The sequence below is a fragment of the Dipodomys spectabilis genome, unplaced genomic scaffold, assembly GCF_019054845.1.
Source record: "Dipodomys spectabilis isolate Male_0828 unplaced genomic scaffold, ASM1905484v1 ptg000329l, whole genome shotgun sequence".
Classification (NCBI taxonomy): domain Eukaryota; kingdom Metazoa; phylum Chordata; class Mammalia; order Rodentia; family Heteromyidae; genus Dipodomys; species Dipodomys spectabilis.
Window position 1 is genome coordinate 5,630,752 of NW_024871006.1, and position 18,606 is coordinate 5,649,357.

An 18,606-nucleotide genomic window follows, 5' to 3' on the forward strand; every position below is an offset into this window, starting at 1 on the left:
CCTTCCCCCCCCAGGCTGTGACCTCTCCATGGAGACCTCGGGCGGCCTGGGGACCCCGCCTGATCCCCCCTTGCAGCTGGAGAAAGCCCTGTCCCATTGCACCCAGCCTGTGTCTGGGTGGCTGGCTGGCTGGGGTTGAATCTCGCCCAGAGCCTGCTATTCATTATGCTTCCTGCAGTCCCACTGACTAGCCCTGGTGACTTTATTAGGGGGGAGAAGTGACAGGCAGCCTTATTGCTTTTATTATTAAAGCTCCATCTCCACGCGGCGTGCTCTCCCCCCCCCCCCCCCCAATCTGCTGACTTCAGCACACTGGAGGCAGCGATCTGGGTTCTAGCAAAGGACGCGGGAGGCGAGCAGCTTCCTGTGGGGGTGTCTTCAAAGGCCAAGCCAGGGCCGGATGCGCAGGAGTGTAGAGGGAGTTCTGGACTCTGGGGTGGCCGATCCCACAGGAGCAAGGGGCAGAGCCGGAGGATTCCAGACCTGTGTCCCACATCTTCCCACTACCTCCACTCAGGGACAGCCCCTCCCCACCCCGAGAGTCCCACAGGGGACCCCAAGGGTGGCAGGGGACCCCTTAGCAGTTCCCCCCTCACTGGCTAGTGGCTACTACTGAGCACGGATCAGGGGGTCCAAGGCCATGGTGGAGCCATGACACCCCGGGAGTCTGGGCTGAGACAGATGGTCACTGACACAGAGAGGTTAAGGCCCTTGCTGTGGTCACACAGACGGCCATGTCTGAGCCCAGGCACCGCCCTGACCTAGCCGCCCTCTCTGGCCACAGTGCCCGTGGTGGGGGCACAGCCCCCCCCCCAGGGACCCACACACACACGTGTGACCTGGTTCCCGGTCCCCGGGGACAGGTGCCGGATCCGGGTCATTGACACCTTCGGAACGGAGCCAGCGTACAATCACGAGGAGTATGCGACGCTGCACGGCTACCGGACCAACTGGGGCTACTGGAACCTGAACCCCAAGCAGTTTATGACCATGTTCCGTGAGTGCTGGGCACGGCGGGAGGCGGGAGCCCCCCTCCCCGCCCCCGGGGGCCTGGGAGCACGCAGGGGGCCGGGCCTCCTTCCCCCAGGATCGGTGGGGGCATGCAGCCTGCCAGGCCCAGTACCCCATCCCTTCAGCAAGCCCCCCAACAGACGCTGCCCAGAATAGGGCCGGGTGGGGGAACTCACAGGGCAGTCACGGAGGGGCTGCCGGAGTGAGCCAGAAAACACGGGCAGGAGTGAAGGGAGTGATGGCTTTCTAAGCAGAACAGGTGGTGAAGACGATGTGGAAATATCTAGAAGGTTCTAGAAATTTGAGGCCTCAGGAAGGGTCCAGTACTGGGGATAGTGGGAAGTGAGGCCCATGCCGGGGTGGCCGGAGTCTGGGGCAGAATCTACAGACAGAGGCCTTCAGGCCAGACTGCTGGAGAGCCGGGCACGTGTGATTTGTAATGAGACTCTGAAATACACAGGCACCTTTTTAATGTTTTCTGGCAGTACCCGGATTTGAACTTAGGGCCTGCCAGGCAGATGTTATGGCACTTGAGCCGTGCCCCCAGTCCTTTTAATTATTTCTCATATATAGAGTCTTGAGTTTTTACTTGGGCCTGGCTTTGGACTTTGATCCTTCTTTTTTTTTTTTTTTTTTGTTGGTCGTGGGGCTTGAACTCTGGGCCTGGGCACTGTCCCTCAGCTCTTCAGTTCAAGGCGAGCGCTCTACCACTTGAGCTACAGCGCCACTTCCGGTTTTCTGGTGGTTTATTGGAGATAGGAGTCTCACGGTCTCTCCTGCCCGGGCTGGCTTTGAACCGCGATCCTCAGATCTCAGCCTCCTGAGTAGTTAGGATTACAGGCGTGAGCCACCAGCGCCCGGCTTGGACTTTGATCCTTCTGTTTATGCTTCTCATTTACCTGGGACCACAGCCATCTACCACCACGTTCAGATATTGGCTGATAGCTTTTTGCTCCAACTGGCCTGGAACTGTGATCCTCCTGATCTCAGGTTCCTTAGCAGCTGGGATTATAGGCATGAGCTGGTGTTCCTGGCCTTGACCAACCCACTTAAGTATAGCATACTGAAAATGACTTAGCGTCTATGTGCGCACGCGCGCACGCTGGTACTAGACTTGAACCCAGGACTTCATGCTCTCAGCTTTTGCATTCACGGTTGATGCTCTACCACTTGAGCCACACCTCCAGCCCTTCCTAGCTTCTTGCTGGTTAATTGGAGCTCAGAGTCTCACAGTTTTGCCTGGCCTAGGCTGGCTCTTAGGTTCAATCCTCAGATCCAGCCTCCTGAGTAGCTAGGGCTGCAGGCGTGAGCCATTGTGCCCGGCTCAGCCGGCCTTTTCTTGGCGCGCGAGCCGGTTCTCGAGGGCCGGAGGAGGTGTGCGGAGCCCCGCGGCTCCGGCTGCAGTCCAGCAGCTGTCACTTTCCGCAGTTAGCTCCTCCGCTTTGCAGCGCCCCGCCAGCACATCAGATTTTCAGTTCTTTGAAGGCTTTAGGTCAGGAAGGCAGATAAACACCCTGGCTAGAACTGTATCTAAATTAAGAGCAAAGTAGGTTCTGAGCAGAGTCTCCAGGCACTTGCTGGGAAGAAAAGCACATGATCTTTATTTAGCCTGTCAAGCGCTGGGCCTCTCTTCTGAGTGCCAAGACTGTTCTTTTTAATTCTCCTCTAGGTTCTAGGCTGCATTGAAGGTGTGTGTGGCTGTGGGAGCGGTGTGTGTGTGTGTGTGTGTGTGTTAATGGAAATGCCGGAGTAATGGCTTGATTAGCTCCCAGAAGGGTAGGGAAGGTAGAGAAGGTTTGTGAGAAAACTGCGGCTCAGAGAGGTAGAGCACTCTGCCTGAAGTCACACAGCTTTCTGAGCACCAGACTTCCTCCTCAGCGTCTGTTGCAAGGTTGCAGGAGGCTTCTCACTGTGCTGAGTGGGAGGGGGGTCACAGGGGACTGGGTTTTGGAAGGAAAGGGTTTAGAGGGGAAAGGAGGGGGCTTCTCTGGGTGGGGGTGAGGAAAAGCTCGAGCTGGAGCCTTGGGTACTGAGCACACCTAGAAGGAAAGGGGTGGGATAGGAGGCCAGTAAGTCAGTCCTGGGAGGCCGGGGGCAGAGGACTAGGGTCTTTCAAGGAAAGTTCTGGAGCTTGCATTTAGGGTTTACTGTAGATGTTAGTGCTAGAGCATGTCATGGAGGAGAAGCAAATGTGTTTTGAGACAAGAAGTCTCACCATGCAACCCAGGCCGGCCTCAAACTCACAACCCTCCTGCCTCAGCCCCCTGGTGCTGGGGTTACAGCATGAACCCAACACCAGGTTTGAGAACATTACTGTGGGGGCATGTTTTCCTGGCCAACTGCAGATGGGGGGGGCGGGAGTGGAGGTCACACACACCCCGGCTAGCTTTATAAACGGCGATCCTCAGCTCTCAGCCTCCTGAGTAGCTAAGATGACAGGCGTGAGCCACCGATTCATAAACCAAGCTGAGTAAAGGCCTCTATTCAAGTGTATCAGTGATTGCTGTATGTACTTATTTCCCTGATGGATGATGAGCCCGTTTGTTTTTTTTTTTCTCTAAAAAACAAAACACCAGTACGACTTTTTGTCTTCATCTTTCTGGAGCCTGTGTGGATCCTCAGAGAATGTTAATTGGTTGAATAAATCCCAGAGGGGAAGGGGGTGCGGCGAGAACCGAGAGCTGAGCTCACCAGTGTTCATGACTCAGAATCTGAGAAGGAATTTTCTTGCACATTTTTTGTTTCTGCCTAGCTGGCTGATTGCCCCAGTGAGCTAACGGGTTGTGGGGGGGGGGGGCACGCAGGATTGGGGGGGGGTGTTGGACCGAGACACTGGCTGCCTGGGTCTCTCTAGGCCTTACCCCTGCCCTGTCCCCAGAGCTTCTTGCTTAATGGTCCCAGTGAGATTTTAATTGGTTGCCATCTTTCCCTGTCCCACTCCCAGTAGTTCAGCTAATTGTGTTCTAAATCTGTCTGTTCCAGTAGGGTTGGTGGAATGAAGACGCATTTCCTGATGGTTCTTCAGCCAGGCCAAAAGACAGGGAAACAGCAGAGACAGAGAGGCGAGGGCCGTGGAGACCAGGCCTACTGCTAGTGGCCACACCCCAGAGGGGAGGGAGAGAGTGGGGAGGCAGCCAATGGGCTGGGAGCACCTGAGCCCTCCAGGGGCCTCTGTCTGGGTTGGGCGGAGCCTCTTTGGACAGCAGAGCTGGCCTTGCCTCAGCCCCCCAGCTAGAGAAGGGGTGGTTTCTCTAACCAGTGAAGGCCATTCTTAACAGTGATTCTTTCAGACCCAAGAATCCTGAACTTTAGGGGAGGGGTGGGGCACTTGAATGGTAACCAGCCTCCCTCCCCCCCTTTTTTTTTTTGCTGGTCCTGGGGTTTGAACTCGGCCTGGGCACGTCCCTGAGTCTCTTTGTGCTCCAGGCTAGCTTGATCCATAGGGCCACTTCTGGCTGTTTCTCAATAGTTAATTGGAGATATGAATCTCACAGACTTTCCTGCCAGAACTAGCTTTGAACCGGGATCCTCAGCTCTCAGCCTCCTGAGTAGCCAGGATTACAAGCCTGAGCCACCGGCGCCAGGCTCCCCTTTCCTAATATATCCCAGACATAGCTCAGGACTCCCTGCGGACCTTCAGGGGTGGTATGACCACACCGAATCTACCCGTGTGATTAGCACATTTGTCCCAATCTGAGAAGTGTTAAAATGTGGATGACGGGCACCTGACGTGGGGAAATGGGTTTGTCATCCAGATTGTGCTGAGCAATGGAGAATATGTGGTTGATTTCAACCCTTGCTCCCCGCATCTCTTCCGTGGTACACCGCGCCTACACTGGTAGGCGCAGTGTAATTGGATTCAATAAATACTTAATTTGAAGTCTAAGCACTTAGAGGACAGGGACTTGGTGCCTTGCTGGCATAAGACCTCACTCCTGCTGTGACTGAGTAGATTTGGCACAAGCCAGGAGGGAAGGGGATGAGGACATAAAACACGTGGGATTCCGGGGCAGATCAGAAGGCCCGTGTACGGCCTCCACTGTCGCAGAGGCTGCGACACAGCAGGTGGAACCCGAGGGCTTGTGGATCCCAAGAGCCCTCTAGGAGGAGGGGACAGCGCAGGCAGCTCTGCGGCAGACTAGGAGTTGAGGAGTTTGTCAGCCAAGGAGAGGAGGGAGACGCCATCCAGGCAGACACGTGTTGAGAGATGTCGTGGGTCCTCCCTGCCCAAGGCCCTTGCGATGATGCTGGGGACCCAGAAGGACCTGGGAGTTGCCGCCTTCCTCTCTTTCTTCTGACAGGAAGACGAGAACAGATAAACACGTAATATAAAGTCTGCACATAATGCACCAGGAGTGTGGTGGCAGGGGAAGGGAGCGGTGAGCGACGGGGGGCGGGAGGGGGACCCTAGCATAGCCCTCTGCTCAGGGCCACGCAGGTCTGTGGGGTGCTCCGGGGTGTGGGGTGTGCTGCACAGGAAGCACCTGGTAGGATGAACCGAAGTGGGTGGGTCTAGAGAGGGGAGACAGGGGTGTAACGGGGATGGAGCTGGAGGAAGGCGCCCTCCGGACTGAGGAAGGGAGGCCCCCCAAGATGGAACTACAGGTGGCATGTGAAGTCCCGGCCGGGTCACGTGGGCCCTGGGCCTCAGTTTCCTCAATCTGGTAACCCCCTTCCCTTCCGTGTGGTCGGGCTGCAGCGCACACCCCGGACAACTCCTTCATGGGCTTCGTGTCAGAGGAGCTCAACGAGACCGAGAAGCAGCTCATCAAAGGCGGCAAGGCCAGCAACATGGCCGTGGTGTATGGCAAGGAGGCCAGTATCTGGAAGGTGAGCATGGGCGTGGCTACCAAGGTGCCCGCCACGCCCATGCCAGGGAGGCCACGCCCATGCCAGGGAGGCCACGCCCACTGTCGGTGACCACACCCATCCGTAAGGGCCACGCCCCCACCAGTGCAGCCACTCAAGACTACGGATGTATCATTTGGACCACGCCCACACACCGTTCAGGCCACGCCCCTCGCAGCCCCCCCGCCCCCCCCCGCGCCCCCCCCCCCCCCCCCCCCCCCCCCCCCCCCCCCCGCTAGGGCAGGGCCAGCTCAGCTGCAGAAAGCTGCTGGATCCCTCCTTGTACCAGGTCCCCAGCACCTCTTTCCAGAACCAGCTTCTGTGTGCCCTGTGCGATTGATTGAAAATGTCCCCCGCGTCCCCAACTGCCATTTAAAGAACCCCCCCAGCCCCGAAGCCCACACTTGTCCCTCTCTGCCCCCGTTTATAGTCAACTCAGATGATTACTTGTTGAAGGACTGACCTTCCAACCCTCCGTCTAAGTGAGGGGAGTTCCGGAAGAGGGGCTTGGGAATGGGGGGGGTCCATGGGAGGAGAGTGGGGTCTCTGGAAAGCCTGCACGGGGTGAAGCCTGCTAACGATCCGGCACTAACCGGCTCTCTCTCCTCTGTTCCCTGTGCTCCCCTGGCGATGAGGCAGCTACAGGTATGGAAACCGTTTGTCTGGCGCCCTTGGCCTCTCCAACGGCAGCTGGGTAGGGGAGGGTCTCCCTTGGCGGTTCTCATCCTGGGTGGACCAAGGTGGGGAGATGGGGTACTCTCTGTGAGGGGAGAGGCAGCTTCCCACTGGTCGGAGTCTGTTTGGCATGGCCACAGAGCAGCTGCTCAGAAGGACAGAGGTCAATAATAGACCTGCTAACAGGAGACTCGGTGGTACCTATGCCCCACATCAGGCCAGTTACATGACCATCTAATATAATAATTGCTTCTGATTTACTGGTCAGGGTTAGACCCAAATGTCACCGGAAACTCAGAAATTAGTGAATTCAAGAGATGGTGTTCTTGATCATTAGATAGTCATCGTGTGGTCGAACCAGGGCTTACAGGACTCAGCCTTGTGCCCGGCTCATCCTGGGCTCTCTGTGGAAGAAGGAGAGAAGAGAGATTGGGGGGGGAGTGTATCTTATAGAGGGCATCGAGGCAGCGCGCAGGCCAGGGTCTAGTGCTCCCATGTGCCCTCCCCCTTTCTTGGCCTTCCCACTGCTGTGGTGGTGACTGTCACCATGACCATGTTACCCCTGAGCATGTGCAAGTCTTCACTGTGTCTTGTCTGTCATCTTTGGGATAAATGCCCATTGGTGGCATCACCGCATGAGAGATGATTCTTGCAGATGTCCATCATGATGGCTATCGGTGAGGGAGAGGGAGAGCTGGAAGTCTTGGGCTGGGGAGGGTAAAGTAGGAGGTCACTGAACACACTGCTCACGCCTGTCATCCTAGCTACTCAGGATGCTGAGATCTGAGGATCATGGTTCAAAGCCAGCCCGGGCAGGAAAGTCTGTGAGACTCTTATCTCCAATAAACTACTAGAAAAACTGGAAGTGGAGCTGTAGCTCAAGTGGTAGAATGCTCCCCTTGAGCTGAAGAGCTGAGGGACAGCGCCCAGGCTCAGAGTTCAAGCCCCATGACCAACCAAAAAAAAAACAAACCCAGGAAGCAGGAAACTGAAGGGGGGGGAGAGAAGAAAGAGAGGAAAAAAATGTGGGGAGAGAGATACGGAGACCCTGGCGTTGGGCCAGGCAAAGGTCCCCTCTCTGGCTTCCGTGGTAGCCTGGCAAGGCCTGCTCAGCAAGACATCTCCAAGAAACCACTTTGCAGAAAACATGTTTGCCTTGTGTCTGTAGCCGAAGGCAATCAGAGGTGGCTGGATGAAGAGAAAAATTACAGCGGTGGGCACCCTGCAACACATGCGGGCTGCTGTTCAGGGACCAGGGAGCCCCAAGGGGAGGAGAGAGAGAGGGCGGGTGAGAGGCCACCCAGTGTCCTTACCCAGCCAGAGCCGAACGGGGCATCCGGAGCCGGTGTTTCTGAGTTCCCCCAGAAACAGCCTGGACCTATGGCTTAGGGGCTGTTCTATTAGAGAACAGATCCCTGGGTACAGGAGTGAGGATGAGGAGCATGGGGAGACTGAGGGCAGCAGGAGAGACCACTTCATCAGCTCTGGGCACGCCATCTCTCATAGCAAGCATTCCAGACAGACGTCTCTGCGTCAAGGCAACTAGTGAAATCCACCCAGAGGTCCCCAACCAGCTCTTCTATGTGAAGGAGTCTACCAGAACAGTGCAGTCAAAAACAGTGAGCAGGGTGCTGGTGCTCACACCTGTAATCCTAACTACCCTGGAGGCTGAGATCTAAGGATTGCTGTTTGAAGCCAGCCAGGGCAGGAAAGTCCATGAGACTCTTATCTCCAGTTAACCACGGAAAACATAAGTAGCGCTGTGGCTCACGTGGTAGAGTGCTTGCTTTGAGCTGAAGAGCTGAGGGACAGCGCCCAGGCCCAGAGTTCAAGCCTTACAACTGGCAAAAAAAAAAAAAAGCTGGAAGTTATGGCTTAAGTAGTAGAATGCTAGCCTTGAACAAAAGAGCTCAGGGACAGCATCCAGGCCCTGAGTTCAAGTTCTAGGACCAGTGCTCTGTCTGTCTGTCTGTCTGTCTGTCTGTCTGTCTGTCTGTCTCTCTCTCTCTCTCTCTCTCACACACACACACACACATAGTGGGTTGAATATATAGTAGAGAAACTTGAAACTTACCCTCTTATATCAAGTGACCTGTGTTCTGCACCTGGTCAGCCATTTGTATCTGTGGCTTCCACATCCACAGATCTAACCAACTACAGATGGAGGAAGTATTCGAAAAAAAAGTGTTCTGTACTGAAAAATGGGACAGCTTTTCCCTGGTCATCCCCTAGACTTAATATGGAGACGATGTGAAGTATGAGGGACTGTGTCTGTTGTGTACGTTTTGTGTTTCAGTGGATTCTGCCTCCTGGAACCTGTGACCCTAGGTATGGAGGGGCCGGGGCCTAGAATATGAACCCACTGGTGTGCGTGGGTACACATGCCTATGAGTGTGTGTATTTTAAACAAAATTCATATCCGGGCGCCAATGGCTCATGCTGTAATCCTAGCTATTCAGGAGGCTGAGATCTGAGAATAGTGGTTTAAGCCAGCTCAGGCAGGAAAAACTGTGAGACTCTTATCTCCAATGAATGACTAAAAAGCCAGAAACTGTGGCTCAAGTGGTAGAGTGTTAGCCTTGAGCAAGAAAGGGCTCCGAGACAGTGCCCAGGCACTGAGTTCAAGCACCAGGACTAGCAACAATAAAAATAAAAAAGGAATCATAGGTTGTTACCCTGCATATGAAGGCCTGAGGAAGGTACTAGAAACTTAGCAGGTGCTAATGGGAATGATGAGGAACGTGAACGGAGATTCTGCAACATGGCCTTCACACCTTGCACACTTGATTTGATTTTTTTCTCCTGGTTCTAGGACTTGAACTCTGGGCCTGGGCACTGCCCTTGAGCTGCTTTTTGCTCAAGACTAGTGCTCTACCACTTGAGCCACAGTAGCACTTTGGGCTCTTTCTGTGATTAGTTGGAGATAAGAGTTTCACAGACTTTCCTGTCTGGCCTGTCTTTGAACTGTGATCCTCAAGTCTCAGCCTCCTGAGTAGCTAGTATTGCAGGCATGAGTCACCAGTGCCCGGCTTGGTTTGACTTTTTTCACTGCATAATCTAGTTTTATAAGTCATGTTGTTGTTTTTTTCTTGTTGGCCACGGGCTTGAACTCAGGGCTTGAGCCATAGCTCCACTTCTGCCTTTTTGGTGGTTTGTTGGAGATAAGAGTCTAATGGACTTTCCTGCCTGGGCTAACTTTGAACCATGATCCTCAGATCTTAGTCTCCTGAGTTGCTAAGATCACCAGCTTGAGCCACTGGGGCCCTGTCTGCACCCTCGTGTTAACCCGATGGCAGGAGCACACTGTCTGCACCCTGGTGGTTGTAGAATGGGTCGTGAGGTCAGGCATCATGTCTGCTAACTTAGCTCTTCTTTTCCATGTCTTTGGTTATTTCCCAGTGAAGTTTAGAATTGACATCTACAGCAAAGCTTGCTGGGATTTTGTGTAGCATCTCATGGGTTAATTTTTTTTGAGTACTGGAAAATCAATATGATTAAATTATAGAAATAATTTGATTTTGAAGATCATGCCTTTTGTTTCCAGAGAGGATTTCTTTTTATTCTTGGCTGCTACTAAGGCCCTAGAAGCACACATATTTGTGTGTGCACCTGGTCAGTTTAAACAATTACAGTGATTGAACCAACCGTAAATGTATTAGGTTCCTTCAAGAGCCACTCTAGTTCTGGTCTGTCTTTCTTCCAGATAAGTCTGTAGGTTTTTAATCCAAAGTACTAATGCAAGGATCCCCTGAAAAAGATGAAAGAAGTGGGTGGATGGATGACTGCATGGATGGATGGATGGATGGATGAGTGTATGGATTGATGAGTACATGGGTGGGTGGGTGGGTGGCTGGATAATTGGATGGGTAGATAGGGAGATGGATAGATGGATAAGTGGGTAGATGAATGGATGGGTGATGGATGGATAGATGGATGATGGGTGGATGGATGAATAAGTAGGTTGATAGATATATGGACGGATGGGTGAGTGGGCGGGTAGAGGGGCAGATGGCTAAGTGGAGGGATAGATGGATAAGTGGGTGGATGCTTGGAGGGGTGTACAGCGCACTGGGCTCCAGAGAGCCCCACAACTCCCCAGTAGTCCTGTGGTCACCAGGGATAAGAGGAGGCCCAGCAGCTCCTCTTGGATCTATTTGAACACTGGTGCTGTTGGGCTCCTTTGGAAAAACAGTTCTTCCGCAACTAAAAATAACCAAAGCCTCCGGGCTCATCCAGGCCTTGCAGAAGACCAGAGGAGAGGTGTCCCCAGGGACCGTACAGTGTGCCACGGTCCCGGCGCCCCAGCTTCTGACACACACACCCCCAGATCAGGGCTATCTGCTCTACAAGCTTTGCCTTCTGAGCTCGGCTTGAGGCTTCACCTCGTCCTCCGTCTCCTCCAGGGGAAGGAGAAATTCCTAAACATCCTCAACAAGTACATGGAGGTCCATGGCACTGTGTACTACGACAGCCAGCGGCCGCCCGAGGTCCCGGCCTTCGTGAAGAACCACGGCCTCCTGCCACAGCCGGAGTTCCAGCAGCTGCTGCGCAAGGCCAAAGTGAGTCCCCGCTGCCTGCCCTAGCCCGGCCGCCTGCCTAGCCCGCCAGCCAGCCACAGCCGCCTGCCTAGTCCCACCCCACAGGTGCCTGCCGGCCTGCCACTTCCACGGTTTCCCTCAGCGTGCCCTGCCACCCCAGGGCACTCATGAGGCATCCTGCCAGCAGGGAGGCCCTTGAATGGAAGAGAAGGGTCTGCTGGCCTGCCATAGTTTGGGCCATCTTTACTGTCTCCGTGGTTTCCTGTGGGTGCCCTTCCCCCCCCCCCAGCCTTGCCTGCTGGACCAGCCCTCACGGACTGACCTTGTGCCACCTGGCTGTCTCAGCTTTTCATAGGGTTCGGCTTCCCTTACGAGGGCCCAGCTCCCCTGGAGGCCATCGCCAATGGCTGCATCTTCCTGCAGTCCCGGTTCAGCCCTCCGCACAGCTCCCTCAACCATGAGTTCTTTCGAGGCAAACCCACCTCCAGGGAGGTGAGTGCCAGGGTTCCAGCCGGGACTGGGGACTCCAAGGTGTGGGGCAGGGGAGAAGAGGCACCCGGGTGGGAGGGCCTTCCCTCAGTCCCGCCCAGCCCAGGCACAGGGAGAAGCAGACACCTGTCTGCCTCACCAGGTCTTCTCCCAGCATCCCTACGCAGAGAACTTCATCGGCAAGCCCCACGTGTGGACCGTGGATTACAACAACTCGGAGGAGTTTGAAGCGGCCATCAAGGCCATCATGAAGACCCAGGTGAGCCTCAGACCCGGTCACCGCCACCCACTGCCGGGTTTCATCAGATATTAGAAAATGGAAGCCAGCACTCGGCCTTGCAGGCCTGGCTTGGCAAAGGAGTCCGCCCCTCTCCTCATCCGTCTCCTCCAAGCTGGCACTGTGCTGGGCCTGAAGGGGGAAGGGGCAGGAAGGGGCTGATCAGTTATGAAAAAGCAGGGGGAAGATGCTGTCCACTGCCTTCCCACCATCCCTTCTCTCTGTCCTCCTGGCTTTCTGCATCCCACGATTCAACTCTCCTGCCCTGGCATGAGCTGCCGTGTCAGCAGGAGACAGTTAGACACATGGCATGCAGCCTTCGTTTGGGAATGAGTTGTTACCGTTCTTTTTTCAGAATGAAATACCTGCTGGGCACCAGTGGCTCATGCCTATAATTCTAGCTACTCAGGAAGCTGGGATCTGGGGATCAAGGTTTGAAGCCAGCCGTAAGCAGGAAAGTCCCTGAGACTAACAACTCCAATTAACCAGAAAACAAAACAAAAGTGGAGCTGAGACTCAAGTGATAGAGGGCCAGTCTTGAGCAAAAAGAGCTAAGGAACAGCACGCTAGCCTTGAGTTCAAGTCCAAGTACTAGCATGTGAGCACGCATACACACACACACACACACACACACACACACACACACACACACACACATCAGTTTACAATGTAAAATACATTGTAAATCATTAATATTTTATAACTAGAGAAAATATTTTAATTAATTTATTTATTTTGGTCGGTCGTGAGGCCTGAACTCTGGGCCTAGGCGCTGTCCCTCAGCTCTTCAGCTCAAGGCTAGTGCTCTACCACTTGAGCTACAGCGCCACTTCCAGCTAAAATATTTTATAATGAGAAAAAAATTAAGTTCCAGTGCAGCCATGAGCTATGTTCAAAGTAAAGGAGCAGTGGTTGATTTTTTTCCTTCTTTCCTTCTTTCTTCCCTCCTTCCCTTCCTCCTTCCCCCCCACCCTCTTTCTTTCTTTCTTTTTCTCTCTCACTGGTCCTGGGTCTTGAACTCTGGGCCTGGGCACTGTCCCTGAGCCACAGCACCACTCCTGGCCTTTTCTAAGTAGTGTATTGGAGATAAGAGTTTCACAGACTTTCCTGCTTGTGCCAGCTTTGAACTGTGATCCTCAGATTTCAGCCTCCTGCGTAGCTAGGATTACAGGTGTGAGCCACTGATGCCTGGCTCTGGGGGCAGTGACTTCTAAGAGTTATTTAGTCCTGTCTGACTTGGAGCTGCCCTTGGTCCCTCCTCAAATTCTCCACGTCTTGGGCAGGACACGGGCAGGGCTGAGGATGTGTTTTTTACTCCATAATCATTTCCTGAGCTTCTGGTGCTGGGCACCAGGGACTCAGTGCCAGGCAACCCCAAGGTACCCACAGTCGCCTGCAAAGAAGAGAAATGGGAAGTGAGGACTCGGGTGCTAGTCTGGTCCTAGGATGGGAAGAAAGAAGGCTGGGCTTCCAGGAGCCACTGATGAATGTGGTTCTGTCACAGGAAGTGGGGTCTGAAAGGGGCTGGGCGGGAGAAGGGGGTCAGGCCAGGGGAAGGGGCTGGGCCAGGGAAAGGGGGCGCCTCAGCCCCTGAGGAGAGCTGGGCTCTACAAAGGAGAGAGGTGCCCAGAAGCTGCAAGAGAGCTGGGCAGGATGAGGCCAGCACACAGTGCGCAGAGTGCAGGACTTCCTGGGTCCTGAGTGTGTGTCCCTGAGTCGCCCTGGAGGGAGTACTGAGCAACAGCACTCCCACCTGAGTAGTGGGCCAGGTAGCAGGGTGGCTGACTCCCTGGGCTGGGCCAACCAGCTCTCCGCCCATCCTGGTGTGGTGGGCACCCCCGCACCAGCTCCCCCCTGCCCCATGCTTCTGCCCGTCTCTCCCACAGGTAGACCCCTACCTGCCCTATGAGTACACCTGCCAGGGAATGCTGGAGCGGATCCACGCCTACATCCAGCACCAGGTGGGGGCGCGCTCTGTTGCCTGCCTTGGAGCAAGAGGTTTCCACCCCACACCGCCCAGACCCCAGTTGCAGCTGGGTCAGTTCCCGGCATGCAGTCAGCAAACTACGGTACCCAGAAAACAGCTCGGCCCCACACCCCACGAAGGGGTGCAGACAGGCAGACGTGTGTCAGCCCAGAGAACACGCGTGCTCAGGGATGGGGTCCCGCTTCAGAGCCCCGACCCCGCCCCACCCCCACCTTGGCCCGGAAACACAGCAGTGCACACGTTTCATTCTTTAGCAATTCGGCAACAAGCTGGGCACAGAGGGGCATGCCTGCAATCTCAGAACTCAGGAGGCTGAGGCAGAGGAGCACAAGTTCCAGGCTGGCCTGGGTCACATAGGGAGATTCTGTCTCAAGACAAGTTTGGCAACTGAATAAGTGGGGCGTACAGGAGTCCCCCTGCCCCAGGCCCCATTGCCTGGGATGAGCTGATGAGTCAGGTGGGCAGTGAGGTCTCTGTCCTGGGGAAGGGAGAAAGGCTTGCATGGCAGGCGGGTTCAAAGCTGCTCTCTTCCCGGCTCAGAATGCCACACAGTGAGATCTGGGGAGGGAGGCTGGAGGTGACCTACCTGCCATCCAAGTCCTGGCCCTGCCCTGCTCTCCCTGTGCCCAGTCATCTTTGGGACAAATCCATGACACTCACAGAATAGCATGTTCTGGGGCCTGGGGCCTCTGGAGCTGAGCCCGGGGGTCATCCCAAGGCCCGGGCCCCACTGTGGATGGGGCTTATGGGTAGAGGACCTGAGCCTGATCCAAACATTGAGGCAGAGCAGAGCAGACATCTTGCAGACAGCTTGGAGTTCAAGGCCTACCTCTGCTCCCCAGCCCTGAACAGCTACCCTGACCTCTGAGCCTCCGTTCCTCCCTGCAGGATACTTGGGGGGGGGTTCCTGTGGGGGTCCTGTGGGAGGCCATAGTGAAACAATGCATGAGGCTGTGTGGTTTTCTGCAAGTGCCCAATAGTGGCTACTACTGGAACCTCAGGGCTGGTCCCGCAGCAGGAGCTGGGGACATCTGTGTGTCCCCGCCCCTAACTCTGCTCTCCTCCTGCCAGGACTTTTGTGCAGCCCCTGCCCCTGCTTCTCCAGGGTCCCACCCTGCACAGAGCCTCTTTGTGCTGGCCCCCAATGCCACTCACCTCGAGTGGGCCCTGAATGCCAGCTCAGTCTCCGGGGCCTGGCCCCCTCCACACTCTCTACGTGCCTGGCTGGCCGCTCCCGGGAAAGCCTGCACCGATGCCTGCCTGGACCATGGGCTGATCTGCGAGCCCTCCTTCTTCCCCTTCCTCAACAGCCAGGAAGCCTTCCTCAAGTGAGTGGCGCCCCCTCTTGCCTGGCCCCCTTGTGGTTTCCCTACTCCCTGAACCCCAGCCTCAGTCCCCATCCCCCAGCCCGGCTGGAGATATTCAATGTTTTCCAGTCAGGAAGGATGGAGAAGGGGTGAATTCACATCACACCCCTCCCCTCCAGGCAGAGCCCAGACAGCCAGGGGTGTTGTCCCCCAGCCATGCCCGCCATGCCCCACCCTGCCTTCACCCCACTCTGTGGCCGTGGGCCTCTGCTGGCTGGTGTGCAAACTGCCAAAAGCATCTCCCCTGTGGGCTCCGGGGCGCCCCAACCTCTCCAGGGTGCTGTCTTCCTCTCTGATGTCCCCAGTCACGGGGCAGGGTGGTAGTGCCGGGCTGGGAGCAGCGTCTGGTGATGCTGGTGACACTGGTGACACCCTGGCAGGCTGCAGGTGCCCTGCGACAGCACGGAGAGCGAGATGCACCACCTGTACCCAGCCCTGGCCCAGCCCGGCCAGGAGTGCTACCTGCAGAAGGAGCCGCTGCTCTTCAGCTGCGCGGGCGCCAGCACCAAGTACGAGCGGCTCTGCCCCTGCCGAGACTTCCTCAAGGGCCAGGTGGCCTTGTGCCAGGGCTGCCTGTGAGGCCTCCAGGATCTACCTGCCTGCGCCGCCCAGGGTCGCGGGAAAAGCACCAGCACCTTCCAAGCTCCAGCCGGGATTCCCGGGCCGGGAACCGGCCCTGGAGTGGAGGCCGTGGGGCCTCCACTACCACAAGTCTACCCCAGGAGGGTCCTCGTCCTCACCCAGGCCTGGCGGTGAAGAAGACAGGCGCCCAGAGCTCCATCGCCCATCAGGTGGTCAGAAGCCACCGGTGCAAGGCGGGATCCCGACCAGATGGACAAAGGGCCCTGGCGGATCTGGGGCTCAGGTGGCCCTGACTTGCCGGAGGAGCCGAGCAGGGGCGGTGTCCCCCCCCTCGCGCCCCCGTTCACGCAGGGCGGGCCCGGGCCCTGCCTGCTCAGAGGGGACCTGGACGCGAGGCTCTTACTGCGCAGCGGGCCTAGAGGACCGAGAGAGGGAAGGGGGAGCCAGGCCTCCTCTTAGCTCCCGCGCCCCTCTGCGCTGGGGACCGCAGTTGGGGTTCAGAGGTCACCCAGGCCCTAGCTGGCTTGTCTTCCTCTCCTGCTTGTTCCAACTGTGCATTCGGGCTGCTCTGGAAACCCACCCTGGCGTGACCTGCGCTCCAGGGGCCTGAGCGGGAGGGCCGGAAATGTCCACAGCCGAGGCCCCGCCCCTCCGCCCTAGCCCCGCCAGCCGGCCACGCCTCCCCACTAGGCCACGCCCCTCCGCCCTAGCCCTGCCAACAGGCCACGCCTCCCCATGTAGGCCTCCATCCTACCCCGGCCTACCAGCCACGCCTCCCCACGTCGGCCCCGCCTCGTCACCCTAACCCCGCCCCTCTGCCGTGTTCTTGGCCCCGCCCCTCCACCTAGCTCCACCAATCGGCCACGCCTCCCCATGTAGGCCACGCCCCTCTGCCCTAGCCACGCCCCTCCACCTTGGCCTCGGCCCCGCCCCGTCCAAGAGGCTTCCACCCCAGAAGTCAGGCTCTGGATCCCCCAGCCCCACCCCCTCCTCATCCTTTGCAGGCCGGGCTGGCCACGGCGCATCCTCCCGAGCCCCTTGGAGATGTTTCCGCTTGCCCGAGGCCCAGGGAGCTTCCATGCCGTCCGTAGTGCGTCCCCTGTCCCCCCTCCCGGTTCCTCTAACCTCAGCCCACCTCCCCGGCCCCAGGTGCTCCACACGCCCAGAGCCTGTGGGGCTCTGGCCAGACCTCCACCAACACTGCCACCCAGCCTGCCCACGTGAGAACGGGCCGGCTGGACCCTCCCCCCCCAGGAGGCAGCTGGGGGCCCTGCGCGACGGAGGAGGGCTGAGCCCTGGCTGGGGGGGAGATGGGGGGCAGAAGGCCTGGCCGGGCCCTGCGGCCCCCAGAAGGCTCTCCTTCCCAAGGACCTGGCCTGTTGGGGGAAAGCAATAGAGATACTCTTTTCTCTCTCTCTTTTTTTAAAGATTTATTTCTTGAAATAATAAATATTTTATTGGGATGTGAGATGCAGAAGATCAACCGGGTCTCTTCTTCTCTTCCTGGAGTCCCCAGGGCTGGCCCAGCATGAGAGGTAGAGAGCTGGGCCCCACAACCTTTGGGGCTGGGCTCCTGCCGGCCTCCAGCCAGCTGCGGCCATGGGAGACAAAGCACAGAGCAAGTGACCAGCGGTGGCTTTCCCGCTGACTGCCCTTGAGGGTGGGGTGCACTGGGCTGAGAATTTGACAAATGAGTTGTCACTTCATGTATTCTGGTAAGTGCTATCAACTCTGCATTTTCCGGTTGAGAAAGCAGAGACACCAGGAGTTTAAGCAACTGGCCAAGGTCACACAGCTTACACAGTGGGAGGGGAGAGCCGTTCAAAGCTGCTTGGTGAAGTCATCCACCCAGCCAAGTGACTGGCAGGTGCTTGTACCCTCAGATGGTCCTGCGTTTGAGGCACCCCACCAATACAGGCTTCCTTCCAGCCAAGGGCTCTCAATGGGGGAGGGGTCAATTGTGTGTCTTCCCGCTTCCTGGGATGGATGGCACTGTCCACTTGGCAGCAAGATGGTACTGGCCAGATGAGCCAGTAGAGCACCCTCTGGCTGTGTAGAATGGTTGGGCCTAAAGCTCAGTGTCTGAGCATCTCAGCCTGCGGCCTTTCTCAGTCACCTGGCTCTGAGCTCTAAACCCAGGCCCTGGGCTCTACCCCGCTCAGCAACCCGTGAGGTTGGGGGTAGGGGGTGGCATCCTGCCGCAGGGCTAGGGGTCTCCTCCTTCCTGGGAGCCCAGCACGGCTCAGAGCTGCTGTTTTGCTTGCCAGTGGTGTCTGCAGTTCCCTAAAGAGCTTTCCTGTGGGGGTCCTGTGAGCCAGCAGCCGGAAGTAGGGCTCTGGCATCAGCCCTCCCCTGATACCCACATTTAAAGAGCAGCTTCTCTTCTGGGTGAGGATAGAGGGTAACGGAATTGGACAGGTCTGGGTTTGAATCCTGATTGTGAACCTCACCATACCCTGCGTGGCTGGCTTCTCTGAGATTTTGTTCATTTCCCATTGACCACAGCCCAGAAGTTTTTATATCAACTGTTATCTTACAGTCTGGAGGCCAGAAGTCAGAGCTGTCGGCCAGACTGGAATCCTCCTGATGTTGAGGAAAATCCATCTCCTGGCCTTGTCTACCTTCTGCCCTCTGGGCTTGTGGCCTCTCCCTCCATCTTCACAACCAGCCATGGTTGGTGGAGGCTTGGTTGCGTTCTCAGGGTATCTTCACTGCGTGAGGTCAGCTGATTAGCACAGTCAATTCCACCCGCACCTTTAATTCCCCCTTGCTCAAGGAGGATGAATCAGGATCCTCTGGAGATGCAGGGTGCATATATATTTATAAAAATAT

At 56.6% G+C, this 18,606-nt stretch overlaps 1 protein-coding gene across 1 annotated transcript in view; it reads left to right on the forward strand.

Moving 5' to 3' along the window:
* Mgat5b (alpha-1,6-mannosylglycoprotein 6-beta-N-acetylglucosaminyltransferase B) overlaps positions 1 to 15,837 on the forward strand; it is a 47,408-nt gene extending 31,571 nt beyond the window's left edge. The window contains exons 10-18 of the mRNA XM_042665449.1: positions 864 to 997; positions 5,711 to 5,841; positions 6,499 to 6,504; positions 10,938 to 11,093; positions 11,418 to 11,564; positions 11,704 to 11,820; positions 13,725 to 13,799; positions 14,897 to 15,153; positions 15,573 to 15,837. Coding sequence (XP_042521383.1) covers positions 864 to 997; positions 5,711 to 5,841; positions 6,499 to 6,504; positions 10,938 to 11,093; positions 11,418 to 11,564; positions 11,704 to 11,820; positions 13,725 to 13,799; positions 14,897 to 15,153; positions 15,573 to 15,771 — 1,222 coding nt within the window. The 3' untranslated portion in view covers positions 15,772 to 15,837. The remainder of the gene's footprint in view (positions 1 to 863; positions 998 to 5,710; positions 5,842 to 6,498; positions 6,505 to 10,937; positions 11,094 to 11,417; positions 11,565 to 11,703; positions 11,821 to 13,724; positions 13,800 to 14,896; positions 15,154 to 15,572) is intronic.
* The last annotated feature ends 2,769 nt before the right edge of the window (positions 15,838 to 18,606 follow it).